General features: G+C 49.9%; 1 protein-coding gene across 1 annotated transcript in view; it reads right to left on the reverse strand.

Annotated features, from left to right (window-relative positions):
- Positions 1-13,344: 13,344 nt before the first annotated feature.
- The window catches only part of LOC122165258 (heparan sulfate glucosamine 3-O-sulfotransferase 4-like), a 42,745-nt gene continuing 41,255 nt past the window's right edge, over positions 13,345-14,834 (reverse strand). Inside the window, exon 2 of the mRNA XM_042828085.1 lies at positions 13,345-13,981. Within this exon, the coding sequence (XP_042684019.1) occupies positions 13,345-13,981 (637 nt within the window). The remainder of the gene's footprint in view (positions 13,982-14,834) is intronic.

The following is a 14,834-nucleotide window of genomic DNA, read 5'->3' on the forward strand; positions in this document are numbered from 1 at the left end:
GTATGGCTAAGGCAGCTCTGGAGGCACCTTTGCAGCATTTCTGCTGTCACATGGAAAGTGCCCTCAAAGAGAGCCTGGAAATGACAATCTGTCTGTAGTGTGTGCTGTTGTAGGCTTTGGGTGAGACACAGCGCAGGGTTAGTGCTGAAAGCAGCAGAGTGTTGTTTGTGGGCAGCTGCTCTCCCTGGTCTGGGCAGCGTGAAGCAGCTCCGGTAGCATGTGGCTGACATGACAACCATTGAGGTATTCACCTAATGCAGCAATTCCACAGCTTCAGTGGAATTCATAACATGTGCCTGGACAGATTCCCTGAATCATCTCAGCAGGGTGTCCAACCCCCACCAAGCCCTGCAGCGTGGGCGTCACCACTACAGTAATTGTATTTCTGAAACGTGTCTCTGCTGCTCAGGGCCCAGCACAGATGGGCTCAGAAGGGAGACCTGAGGCGGGGATGTGGGAGGCCAGGCAGCCCCAGGGCTTCTTGGTGCTCCTGGTGCTGGGGCACTGTTGCCCTCCAGCCTGCCTGTACCCAAAGGCACGGATGTTTGCCACGCTGGGTTCATTAGCAGCACTGCATGTCCCCAGATGACCTTCAGGGCTTCCAACTGCACTTGCACCTCTTAAAGTTGCTTCATGTATCATACAGGGGTATATAGAGTATCTCCTCTGAAAAACAAGATACTGGAAGAGTTGGGCTGCTTTATTGGCTCATTCACTTACCAGCACATGCGGCTCCTTTCTTGCCGTTTGTGCTCAGAATGGATTTTTATGCTTAATTCTCCATAAGTGAAGTGCTAGCAAATTGTAGAATCCTATTGCTTAACATGTGGCATTAAGTATTGAACTAGCAAAAGAATCAATTACAGGTTTGGTCACTGATTAGCTTGACTTTTTATGGAATTTAATGTCAAATCTCATTGTAATTCTACTCTTTAATTTGAAAAATACAGCACATGTGGGAGGGAGAGCAGCTCTGCCCCAGTGCTTCTCCTGCAGTGTGCAGTGGGATGGATGCTCAGCACCTGCTTCTGCGTGGTCCCACAGAGCTGTGCAGCCCTGGGCTCTGCTGTAGTAGGACAGCCTCCCATCCCAGGGGAGCTGCACCCCAAATCTCTGCCCATGGCCTCTGGGTGCCCCTCCTTGGTGCTGCCTTTGCTGATGGACAGGTGCAATTGGATTTGCAAACCACAGCAGCTCTGATTAGATTCACCCTCCTTTTCCTCTAGCCAGAAGCCCTTTAATTCCTTTTCTTTCGATTGTGCATGGACCGTTCCATTCTCCTCAGACCCTTCTCAGAATATCTTTGCTGTGCAGAGGCTGTGCATGTGCCACTGCAATAAGCTGGAGACAGCTCCAGCACAAACAGCATGAGAGCGGCAGCTTTTCCCTTCCGGCACTGAGATTTTGGAGGCTCCTTCTCGTCTGGCAGAACTTCTCCCCTTGCAGGAGGAGATCTGCTCGCATACTAATTCACACCGTACCCAAGCGATCCCTCTGCATCCTGAACGAGGACGGTTTGGGAAATTAAAGTTTGTAGGAAACGCATCAAATATCTTATGTCCTCAAGCAAGACATCTGTTTCTCCTCCCACCAAAAGGGAGACAACACCGACACAGTCGTGGTCAGCAGAGAAGGGAGGGAGGCCTTTGCCAAAGGTGGGGGTTCAGCTCGGTGCTGGCATCCCTGGGAGCGCAGTGCCTGGGGTGGGCGGTGCGTGGCTGCACTGCACAGCGCTGCGCTCAGCGCCGTCCTGCTGAGAGGCAAGTAGTAAATAACAATAATGATTATGAAAGCACTGTGCGTGTGCCCCTAGGGCTCTGCCAAGGAACTTTTACACTGAAAGCCAACTGGAACATTTTCCCCCTTGCCTAATTCACAAAATATGCCCATAAAAACAATAATTTATCTGTACAAGGGCAATTCCCTGGGCACTGAAGGCAAGATTGATAGTTCCTGACTGTGTCCTCTCCTAGCAGTGCAGCTCTGTGGAATTCCCTGGAACTTTGCAATAGTGATGAGGCTTTTGACATTCGCATATACAACAATCATTAAATGCAGTGATATTTACTGCCTGGGATTAAACTCTGGGGTAGGTCTGTGCCACCCTACCTGTGTCCTCCAACTTGCTCATGTGCTCCCTGGGCTCAGCTCACTCCCAGGTTTGCAGTGCTGGTTTCTTTCTTCCAGCTTGACTTTCACATCTTGGCTTTTCAACGTGCTTAAATCAGTGCGGTGTTTAAAATTCAGCTATGTTTGTCGGAATTCAATTACCCCTGAAGATTACACAAAGATTATCAAAGTTGTAAACAGCAGAATATGCTCAGAGATCAATGAAGCGCAACAAAGACCATATTTAACAGGAGAAATAAAAGTAAGGGCATGCTGGCAAACTCTGACAGTGGAGCGTAATGTCGCATCATCACGCTGAAGGTTGGGAAGTAATTGAAATCTATGTTATAGCACAATATATCCCTGCGCAGATATGCAGTCATGGAGCACAGTTTCAGCTCAAATATCCAAGCAATTCATTTGGTTTAAGGAGATGCAGGGTCTGGGTGGCTCTGTTAAATGCTGGGGTGACCTAAAACCTTCTTGCAAAGCAACTCCCCGCTTTGTGACTTGTAGGGTACATCTGCTTCCTTGACCACCTAGTTCCTGTATCCTGAGGGCACATCTGTATAACTCAGAGGTTGCTGATGCGATTTGCAAGCACAAAACAATCACGTGAGGCAAACAAAAGGGAATTTACACCTTCTGTGGTGGTTCCCTGACCTGTGGAACCTTACGTTAATGATCTGGGGGGAAAATATTGAATCTGTATGCACTTTCTGGGAAAATCTTTAAGTATGTAACACAAGTAATGGATACAAGCTGAAGATCTTCTGTGCCACACCGGCACCTTAGGTGAAACGATCGCTGTGCAGCCAGCACCGTAATGACAAATGCCTGCTTCTTAGCACCACACTGGTCTTAAGGAGTTCCATTCAGACCGGAGTTGGTCCGGTGTCAGCAGCACTCTGCTGTGGGCGCAGTGTGAGGCACGGCGCTGCCCTGCTGCGGGCAGAAAGCCGAGCCGGGCTGCAGGACAAGAGCCCGGCTACCAGCACCTCTTCCCAGGAGCTGCTCCAATGAAAGATGTCTGTGTCCCCGGGCTGTGGGCACTGCCCTGGAGCATCGGCCCTCCCAGCGCCCGCAGAGCCCTCCTCCACCCGCCGCACCTCCATCACGTTCGTGGCTTCCCATTGTCATTCCGCACGCAACGCGGCCAGCTGATTTTTCTTCCCTTTAATATATTGCCGCTATAATACCAAGTCTAGCAGAACAATGAACTCCAGAGGATGGAGATGCCTTCCTCCTGTTTTGCAAACTAAACATAATTTTTATTTGCGCTCGGATTTGTGGCTCCTGCGGGCGGTGCGGGGCGGAGGGACGGCGGGCACGGAGCTGGGGCTGAGCGCTGCACCCGGCCTCACGGCATTGAGATGCAGCGGAGGACTCCTCCCTTTGTCAGACACCACGGGGGCTTCACAAGAAACCCTTCAACCCAGATTAATTACTGTTATCTGTACCCGCTGGGGCCCGGTCCACCTGCCTGCCTCTCGTCTGCCGCAGCGGAACGCACTGAAATTCTCATTCCCTTTTTGCTTTTCTTTTCTCTCTCTTTTCTCTCTCTCCTTTTTTCTTTTCCTATTTACTTCTGCTTTAATCTGCATATTATCATCAGTGCAAAGACCTCTGAAATAACATCTGACAAATGATGCCTATTAAAAAAAACTCCTCACTGTCCTCTTTCACCGCCTTCCAATTTGGACTAGCACTATAACTATGCATCAATAGACAAGCAATATTATGTTAAGAATATGATAAAATACCAGCAGCTTCATAATGGCAGCAGCCAAATGGTAATTTCTGCTTCAGAAATTGGTCATTTATTTTGCTGGTCTGTTCTTACGTTCAAATTAGATGAAGTTTAATATACTGTAAAATTGAATGTATTCTATCCTCTTCAACAAATATGGCATGTATGAAATGATTTATGGGTCCTACAAACCTTAAAATGTTAAATAATCTCCTTTTTCCTTGTGCCTTAAGTCGGCGATGCCAAATAGTTTAAGTACAGAGGAGCAAAACTTTATTAGCTCCCATCCTGATCATCACTTTATTTTGCTGCATTTACAGAGGCAGGAACAGTATTTAACATATTAGACTGAGTTTTAGAAGCAGCCATATTAATTGGTACATTAATTTTACCCCATTAACTGTAATTGGTAGGAAAGCAATTCTTCCCGGGTGAATGCTGTAATTTGTGTTCTAAATTTTTAATGAAGTCATGGTGGCACTGCAGATGCTTGGTGAGGCGGTTCTGGACCCGGCCCTCAGGCACTGCCAGCGCTGTCTGACCCTGACTGTGCCCCTGTGTGGGGCGGAGCCGGGAGCTCCATGCAGGCACGGGCTGCTGCAGGTTGGCATCCCTTCGGTTGCTGCTGGTGGGTCACAGCAGTGCCTGGGGCTGATGTCAACACAGGGTTGCATGGCACTCCGCCAGGCGTGGGGAGGCTCTGCAGTAGGGCAGAAACACTTTGCCCTGCCTGACCTGGCAGCACTTTCACCCCTCGCCTAAGGTCTGGCCCCAGATCCCAGAGAAATAATTCCTGGGGTGGCTGCCGTGGCTGTGGGGCACAGTGATGGAGAATGTGAGGACAGCTGAGGGGCAGGAGGGTGGCTGTCCTGGTGTACAGGAACCTAAGTGGCTTTTCTCCTTGCCCTCAGCTCCTTTCTTCCCTGATCAGCCCCTTGTCCTTAAGTGTAAGCTCAGAGCAGTGCAGGCTCCTGCAGTCCCCTGGAGCTGCAGCCCTGCGCATCAGGATAATGGAGAAGCATTTTATTCTGTTTATTTGCTCTATATAATTTTTCCTGCTCTTGCTGACCCTTCTGGGAAGCGTTCCACCCTTCAGTCTCTCTGCTGGGTGCCAGAATTGTTGAGCTGAGGCTATATTTGCATTTCATATTCTAGTTAAACCAACATCATCAAGGTCAGAGATGCTGTTGAATTGGAATAGTCTAGAAGGCAGCAATCCCCCCTCCTAGGAGCAGTGCAGAGCCCAGAAGCTGCCTGGAGGGCGCCATGCCTCTGCCATGGCTGCTGTGTGCATCCAACGCTGTGCTCTGTGGTGCAAAGCAGCATCTCTTTTGCTTTGCATCCCCATTCACTGTCTCAAGATCTGCTCCTAACCAGACACTGCCAGAAATAGATTGGCAGAGAATTAGAAAGACTGAGAAAATTGCAAAAAAAAACACGAGGAACCCACTTGCTCTCAGAAGACAGCTGGAATGTATGCCCCATCTCGGAACACAGCCTCAATGCACAGAGGTTAGTATGTATCCACGTGTGCATGTGTGCTGCCACAAACATATTTTAAAGACTGTGTTGTACAGAGCGAAGCACCCCAGTGCAGTGCTCTTTGCATCCGTGCACATGCCTTTCCTTTCATTAAGGAGCGTTTCAGACAGAAAAGCAGCTGGATATCTGATGTGAAAGGACAATCCTGCTCAAGACTGAGAGCTGTTTGGAATAAACGCCAGACGCTGTGTGATGGAGACATTGCACAGAGACTTAATGCTGGTCACATCTCTCTTCTCTGCCAGTAAGTCAAGGATGTGTCTTTGCTATTGTATTTGGTGACTCATCTTTCAAATAATCATCTCTGGGAGAATTCTGTGCCAAGATGAAAAAATGCCAGGCTCCCAGCAGCGCGCGCGTGCCTTTCTCTGCACACAGCCCAGAAAGGAGCTGTGGGAGGATCTGCTCCTCCTCGCACGGCCCAGCTGGGGGTCACGGGGCTGGCACAGCCCTATTGTGGGGCAGCCCCATTCTGGGTATGGGATGAGAGCAGACAGACACAAATCCTGGAGGAACACAGCGCTGCCTCTCACTGACCCCGCTCACCACAGTTGGACCTGAGAGCAGGGTGAGGTGACCCCTGCAGAGCCTGTAGGTGTGGGGAGCTGCTGGGACTGTGTGTGCCCACCTGGAGCCTGGGTGCACGGCACCTGGAGACTTCCCTCAACCCAAAGTATGCAGATGGGCTGAGGAAGTGCAGTGCAGGATACTAATTAATTCAACAGGCTCACTGTTCCATAACATCAAACCTACACAAGGAGGATGTGCTGGAATTAGCTTCCCCTGGAAAATATTTTCTTGCTGCTTAACAAAAAGTTACTTGAACTTATTAAACACTGAACAAGAATGTGAATATGAATGATGCTGTAGGTACCATGTGGGCAGAATGCAAGCAGCTGGCCTCACAGACAGCAGCACTCCTCTGGAGCACCAGGAGGGCTCCAGCAGCAGATATATGCTGGGTGATGCTGAAACATGCCAATATTTGTTTGTAACTGTGAGAAACCCATGGTGTAAATGGCACTGGGCACTGGGCTGTGAGCACCATCTCTGCCCACTGCCTTCCAGCTCTGCACCTTCTTTCTCCAGCTCCATTACTGCTGGGCTGCAAGCTGGTGCCTCCATTACCCACAGCTCTGTCTGCACCCAGTGCTTGCCAAGAGAATCCTAAGGGATCTGCAAATATTATCTGAGAGCCCCACCGAAATGACTGATGGAGCTGCAGGTGCTTTCCAGAGCAGAAAACTGCAAAGGCCCACAGCAGGAATGTTTGCTATCACCTGGGCTGAAAAGGGAGGATGGGAGAGTGCTTCAAAACCAGGAAGAAAAAGGCTCTAACAGAAAGGATTTGACAGATGCAATCAGGCCAGGAACTGAAGAAGCTAAGGATGGAGAGATGCATTCAAGCAGAGGAAGGAAGGAAGCAGGAAGTGTGCTGGGTCCGAAGGCATCCTCTGCACAAGCACCTATGGTTAGCTCTCCAGAAGGCCCGTGCTCCTGCAGAGCTCACAGGGACACCACAAGCACGGGGCTGTGAGTCCGCCATTTGGCCTGGCTCTTTGCTTATGTATTCAAAATGGAAAAAAAAAATTCCTATCTGAAAGCGAGGATTTTTTTGATGGGACCTCACTGGTTTGGGAGCTCTGCCGCTGCAAACAGAGCAAGACAGTGGGATGTGCCAGTGGCACTGCCTCACTGAGATGTATGAAAAGACATTTTTCCTAACAGAATCATAACATCTTAGGTTGGAGGAGACCTTAAAGATCATCTAGATCCAATAGATCCAACCCCTCTGCCAACCATCAGCCCAAGGCTCTCTGTGGCTTTGGGCACCTCTGGAGATGGGTACCCCAGCTCCCTGGGTAGCAGTTCCAGGGTTTCTCCAAAGAACGGGGGATATATAGAATGGGGATAAAACTCACAGTTCTCTGAGTTTGAGAATATTTGTAGTGTGTATCTCTGAGAACATAGGGGTTTTTTTTCCTATCTGTGAGTAATTCTCGTGCTGTAAATCCAGCAAACCTACTTTGCCATGTAAGTTGTCATGCCTTGGAGGAAGACACCAGACTTATGATTTTGTTATTAAGCCTTGCTATAAGGAAATGTCAGTTGCACCATTTCTCAGCCTTACTCTATAGGGATGTCCTCCAACCAAATGGATGAGCAGAGCGTTTGTTGTCGTATCTGCTCTTCCTATCTAGAAACTGCAAAGCCCTCCTCAGCAGGACCTGCACTTTGTGAACTCTGACAGATTGTGTGATCTGGAGAGTGGCCAAACTGCAGCCCAGATCAAGCCCTTTCACAGAGTCACTAATGAACTGCTTTTTCAGACTGCGAGCATGCCAAGGGATGACCGTTGTGCTGGTGTTTAGCCCTAAAAAGCCACTGCAGTTGGCTCAGGGGGTGCCAAGAACTTTTGAGCCAAATCAAACTTCTAAGCAGCGAACCACAAGCATCACTGGTGCCACTGGGAGCATCTCCTGGTGAGGGCGAGGCACCCGCAGGGCCGCCCCGCTGCCCTGGACGCGCTGCCCCGTGTGCGTGTGGCTGTGCAGCCCCTCGTCCCACCTGGCGCTGCTGTGCCTCCATCAGCACCGCGATGTGGCTCCGGCCGCTCGGTGGCACCTGGTGCCGCAGCACCGTGCGTCGCTGCACCGCGGCCCCGCGGCTCTCCAGACAGGCTGTGAAGGATGCTTACCCCATTAATGGGGGTATATTTATAACTGTTTATCTCTGTCAGTTGGGTGGAAAATTGCCAGATGTGTCATTTGCCTTCATTACACAGACATCTCTCTTGTTATCTGGATCAGTGCTTTTGAGCAGTGTGTCACCACCGGAGAAAAGCTCATTTCTTCTGCGTGATGTTGATGTTTGCAGGATCTGCCTCAGAGCGGTGTGGAGAGCAACATCCATAGAGACAAGTCCCTGCACAGGACAAATCTCTGTCCCTGCCACTCCAGCTATTAATCTTGTGGAAGGAGAGAGACAAGGAGCAGAGTTGAGTGCTTCCTTCTCCTTAGCCCTACGCAGCAGCACAGTGCTCCTGTCCTGACTGCAGACACTCCTGCAGAGGCAGCAGAGCCCTGCAGACATCTCCTCTAAAGCAGAACTAAGGAAAAAGGTAAAGAATGGATTTAACAGAAAGAAATTGTCTCTGAGTATAATGTTTTTCCTTGTTTCCCGTGAAACGGTGAGATTTCTTTACGGACAAATAGTCAGAACAGAGTCCATTACACTACACGGTTTTTGCCTTGAAATATAAATAGCTGCATGTCATATAAGTTTGTTATGAGGAAATGTGTATGCGAGAGAAAGTTAGACATTACACCATTATTTCAAGCGGAAAGCTATTGCTAAAGGGAGAGGATTACTTACCATATTAATTTGTTTCTTCAACTTCCCATCCATCTCTGCACATAAAGACTTCAGCTGCAAAATGTGGTGTTGGGTGTCCCCAGTTCCATTTCATCCCCCTCCCAGGCCCAGTTTGGGGGCAGTGACTGTGGGACTCTGGGTCCCAGCAGGCAGCAGGGGCATCTCAGTGATTGCTATGGCTGTGCTGAGCTCCAATGTCCCAGTGCATTGCTGGGTTACAGCAGAATTCCTGTTAATCTATAGGGAAACCTTTCCGGGTAGAAGCATTCTGATCCAGCAGCTCTATCCCTACCCTAAATGCACAAGAGAAGTGCTCAGATCTATGCGCCCATTAGTCCTCGTGTAGCACCTAAACCTTCCAAAATATCCCCGTTGTTGTTGGTACAGAGCTGCAGTGAAGTGATCATCAAAGAATTTCTTCTGAGTTCAAGTCTTCTACCTGAGGGTGGCAGAAAACACTGTGCCAAGCAGGGGAAGTGAGAGCATCACTTTGCTTTGGTGAGCCAGCCTGGGAGACCAAGGGTTGCACCTTTAGGCACTGGGCACAGTGGTGGTGCTGTACCAGGTTGGGGGGGCAGGGACAGGGGCTAGAAGGAGCAGTTCTGTTGTGCTGGCAGCTAGAGCAGGTCATCACGGATCTGCAACTTGGCCATCAAAATGATCCTTGTGTTGCTGTCTTCCTGGGCTTGGTGTTAGAGATCAGCTCTTTGTTCCAGCATGTGAAAGCTGAAGGCTGGAGCCCTTGCCCGATGCTCTGTTTTTCTCTGCTTGCTGATGTAGGTGCAGAAGCCTCAGCGCTGCACACAGGATAGAGGAAAGCAGTAACAGGGTCTTGTATCATCATCTTATACGCTACCTCATTCAAAGGGCTCTGTTTGAAACCTGGCACCAACATGTAGAGAACATGTTGCATTTTCGCCGGTACCTCTTCAATCTGGTTTGCGAGACGTCCTGGAGGAGGTGACCTTGGACGGCAGGCAGAGCAGCAGAGCTGCATAATAAGAGCATCTCTGCACCGGTGGCAGCCTGTTGGGTACAGGGCAGTTAATAAATAATGAGGATGTCAAAGAGAACAGCAGGGAATGGGAGCAGGTAGCAACTCTGCAGCCAGCTCTCTGACAGCCACCTGGCAACGTGCAATTACAGGGCACTGCGCTCAGCCTGGTTTGGGGCTCAGGGATCCTGCAGCGAGCAAGGCTTAGCAGAGCTGCACGGCACTTAGCAGAGCTGCATGGTGCTTAGCAGAGCTGCATGAAGCTTAGCAGAGCTGCATAGGTTCACCCAGAGCCTCTCCCCATGGGAAGAGGAAGCTGCAGCTCTGAGACACGGCAGCGGTCACACAGAGGTTCTCCCAAGGATTGGACTGCGTGCACCCACAGCCCAGGAGTTGTGCATCTGAGCACCCCTCAGGTGTGATTGATTTTTTGATGACTCTTTAAACATCTGGTGAGATGGGACTGCTTTCCAAACAGCAAAATCTGCACCAAAATGGTCTTGATTTGAATAATAAGCATTCCGCTGTTGTTTGGTAAATACACCCAGTGTTAATGGTGCCTAATGGTGCCTGTAATTGGTGTCTAAAGTTATTTAAAAGTAAATTTACTAGAAAATAATTAGCAATTTTATAGTTCACTACTTCCTAATTTTGTTGATAAAAGTTTTCTAGCGGTTTTATCAGATGACACAAGAAGGCCGTGCTGCAAAATAGCTCCTTTTTTTTCAAGCGAGCAGGAAATTGTGCACACAAAATAGGATTGAAAAAAATTTCCCCCTAATTTCTTTGCCTGGCAGCCAGCCCTCTCCCTGCCTTCATTACAAACTGCTTTATCCTCCATCAGCAGCGAGGGAAACCACCCACGTGCTGCCGAGGGATCCGTGCCCCATGACCTTGGCAATGCCTCCTGAGCAGGGAGAGCAGCGAGTGTGCAGGGGGGGCAGCCCCCAGTGCAGGGACATCCACAGGAACACCCCCTGCCCACAGGGACACCCCACTGCAGGGCTGCAGCTGGGGCTTTCTGCTGCCTGCTCAACACTGAGCGGTCCACACCTGCAGGGGCCGTGCAGTCCTGGGGCCTGGCTTACTGGGGGGGGTTCACAGCTGGGGTCTCCCCAGGCTCAGTGTGGGTCTGAGGAGGAACAGAGCACAGAAATGCAGCTGCTACACCGTTTTATTGTTTAGTGCTGCGGGTTCCAGTGTGTGGTTGGAGATGTTCACACTGTGCAGTACAGAGGGACACGGACAGACAGAGACACGTTTGGGAGGCGGTGAGAGCACAGTGACTGGGGTTCAGAAAAGACCAACAACACTCCATTTTCAGTCTCTACACCATGCAGCACCAGCCCTCCAGAACAATGAATCACCCGTCTGTGTATAAAATTAAATATAATTTATGCTTTGCTAATTGAAATCAAATACAAAATTCAATTTCCTGTGTATTGTAATGCTGACATTTGAATAGGTTTTTTAAAAAGGTATTATTAACCTGACTCTCTCTTTTGGCAGGCCGCTCTCTGGCCAAACAACTCCTCTGTCAAAGCTCCACGTTGGCGATGCAGACGCACGCGTTTGGGGCACAGAGCAGCCACGTCTCAGTCAGCAGAGCACAGCCCCACAGCCCGACCCCTCAGTGCCACGTGTGCTCCCAGCCTTGGGCTCGAGGTTGTGGCCAGTATAAAAAATAAAACTCTGCAAATATGGCAAAAAGTGTGGACCAGGAGGGTGGCAGGACGCGGGTGTGGGTCTCCTGGAGAGTCCAGGTGTTGTCACGGAGGAGATGTGTGATGCAGTGCCCCAGACCTTGTCCTCCTGCTGAGTACTCACACTGTGTGGCACTGGGGCAGCCCACACTCAGAAGAAGGTATGACATTTTAACAGCATGTGACACACCATGAGGTTATTCCTATTACATATTTCCAATTATCACACAATAATTTGGGGGTCTGAGGATCAGTAAAAAACTGTTATGCCAGGACAGGAGCTGCTTTGAAACCTAATCCAGAACGATGGAAGCTGATGTAACTTCAGCAGGGAGCTGCTCAGCACAGAGCTGTGCTGTACCCCTACACAGTGCAATTTTCAGAATGAATCCAGCTCTTTCTTCTCCCGGTCCAAGGCACCAGCACTGCCTTTAGTGTAATGACCCACACGACAGACCATGAAACCCAGAGCAGGTTCAGCTTTTTAGCTAATGAAACACTGTTTTCATTTGGTTAGTTGGATCAGTGGGGTTTTCTTCCCACCGTAATCAGAACTGAGTCCTGGTCCTCCCAAAGCCACCTCACACTGCATCTCTGCTACTCCCGTGAGGCACTGGGAGCTGTGCAGCAGCCGCAGTACTACAGGAGGACAGGAGCAACACTTGTGCTAGAAATCACCCGTACAAGGGGAGCAATAGCTCTTCACTTTTCTTTTGCTCTCTCTCTTCCTGTTTTTCTCTCGATAATGGTCAGGAAAGCAGCAGCTGTCTCCAAGTGCTGCTGCCTTGCTCTCCGCCGGTCCCAGCGCGCAGCTCTCAGCGCACTGCTGAGGATTCAGTTAAGATATGGGTTTGTTCCATAGCTTCTACCAGGATTTGCAAATTTGGCTGAGCGTATGACTCGGTCATTTCCACTAGAACACACACACATGTTTGTGGAGCAGTGCTCACCCTGGGAATTAATTGCTTTTTTGTAACGGATTTGAAGTGAAGACAAAGGCTGCTTTGGGACTTCGCACAGCCCGCTGGCAGCAGCCAGCAGCAGGAGCAGGTCCACGAGGTGCACATGAGCCACAATCCCAGGGCCACGGTGGGAAAGCTGTCCCCATGGCCGGGATCCCATGGAGAGTGCCCGGCCCCCAGGCAGTGCCCAAGACCTGCAGTGAGGCCTTGGGATGTGGGGGGAAGGCCCCGATTCTGGTCTCACTGAGCAGCCCTATAAATTAGAAAGGTTCTCTCCCCATACATCAGAACGGTTCTCTTCCATCAGTGGAGCAGCGGTCACCAGTGAGAGGAGAATCGTGCCCAGGATTTGTGGCACTTGGTAAATACGAGTTTTAGTGCAACAAGTAACTGGAACATCTGGTGCAAATTATGTTTCTGTACAGAGTTCCTTTGCAGCATAACTGGCTTTATTCCTTCCACATACAAATGCCAAGGTGCTTGTGAATGCACGGCCTGAATTCACCAGATCTCATGCTGCTGCGTGAGCAAAACTTTAAGCCAGGGCAGGGGAAATCAGACCTCTTGGTTTGTGGTGCTGCTGGGTTCTGCACACCTCCTGCTGCTGCCTGCGTGGCACAGGGACACGCCATCAGCAGAACGTGGACACGAAGCACCCATCACCCACACCACACCTTCTCCTCCTGCCCATTCCCTGATCCCTCAGGAGGATAGAGCCCAGGCCAAACACCCTAGAGGTGACACATCACCAAGGTTTCAGAGCTGGCCATGCTGTTCACCTCCAGCTGCAGCCCCAACCACGCAAGTGTTGTGCTTACAAGCCCAAGCCTTCAGCCCTGCATGAGTTCCGGGTCTCTAAGGATGATTCACATCTCAAAAGGAAAGAGCTCTCTTCCCGATTTCTTGGTTCTACTTCTCACTTTCTTCCCGCTCCCACTCGAAATCCTGGCCTGTCATTTGGTAAAACATGACATTGAATGGTTTGTAAAACTTCCGCAGTCTGTGGATGACGTCAGGGTCTATTTTGGGGTGAGTCCGACCCTTGGACTTGCCCAAGCACCGGGGAGCACTGCTGTCCTCCGGCTTCTTTAGACAGGGGAACCCCTTGGTTTTATTAAAATAAAAATGTTTCTCTGTCACAATCCTCTTGAGGCCTAAGAAGTCCTGGACCTTGGCCATCTCCCCGGCTGGGTCTGTGATGAGCCTCTCACCACTGACAAAGAGAATCTGGGAGAGGGGGAAGTACTGCAGCCAGTTCTCCAGGTGCAGAGCGTAGATGCCGATGCGGATGGCGCTCCAGGAAGCGTCAATCAGCCCCAGGGTCCGGTTCTTGAAGGCCAACACCTCAAAGGTGGGGATCTCTGGCTTCTTGGAGAGCGTCTGCGTGTAGTCCGAGATGGCGCGGGTGACTGGGTTGCGAACTACCACGATCAGCTTGGTGTCCTTGGCCATGGAGTGGATGCGCCTGGGGGCCTCATTGGTCACAAAGTAGCTGGGGGTTTTCTCCATGGTGATCTGGCCTTCCAACGTCTTGGGCATCACGTCCCTGAGCAGAAGCAGAGGGAGGGGGTTAGTAACTGATGGCGGACACCGGCAGCTCCTCCTGCCCCATGCATGACGATGGGGACACCACTCAACTCATGAGCCTGAGGACCAAAGCGCTTCTGGCTTTGTCCTCCCTCGGACCCCAGATATGGTGGGCACCCGAAGTGTTAAATTAGCCTTGGTAACACATTATACAGTCAATTCGCCATAGGCATGTGTAGACAAAAGTTAATTGACAATAAACCTGTACAATACCTGTCTGTTCAACAAGCCATCTGCTTCCATTTGCTCAATTAAGTCTATTCACTTCAGAGCCTTGTACCAGAGTGGTGCAGTTAGGATTACACAAGACCTTTTTGTTATGATGACATGCTTTTAAATGTCTCAGCTAATAAAACTTAATACAGAGTAAGATCCCCTGCTTCTAGTACAATAATTAAATTTATTTACTATCTTGTGTGTGAGAAAGAATGACTTTTCTTTTATCTCTAATTCACATGCTCTGTCAATAATTAATTGCTGCTGGGTTTTGAGCTTCCTGTGCAAGCACTTTTATTAGCCAAAAGGAATTTGCCTACCGGATAAATTAGCATGTAGCAAGACTTTCCTGGATAGCATATTACCATACTGTAAAATGAAACTGCAACAAGATAGCAGTTATATCTAAGAAAACAAAGAGGTAAATACTTGTCCCAGCTGCCCCCATAGCAAGGCAGAAGACGTGAAGCGATGTCCCTGCAAGAGTGCTGCATCCCCTTCCCAGCCCTGGCAGCTGTCACAGTGTCACTGTGCGAGCATTCAGTACCACGGCGTGTATGCTTAAAGGTTTCACAAGCACAAGGACTGATTGTTTT

The sequence above is a fragment of the Centrocercus urophasianus genome, unplaced genomic scaffold (assembly GCF_019232065.1).
Source record: "Centrocercus urophasianus isolate 14NV4802_14NV808 unplaced genomic scaffold, USGS_Curo_1.0 seq_29, whole genome shotgun sequence".
NCBI classification, from domain to species: domain Eukaryota; kingdom Metazoa; phylum Chordata; class Aves; order Galliformes; family Phasianidae; genus Centrocercus; species Centrocercus urophasianus.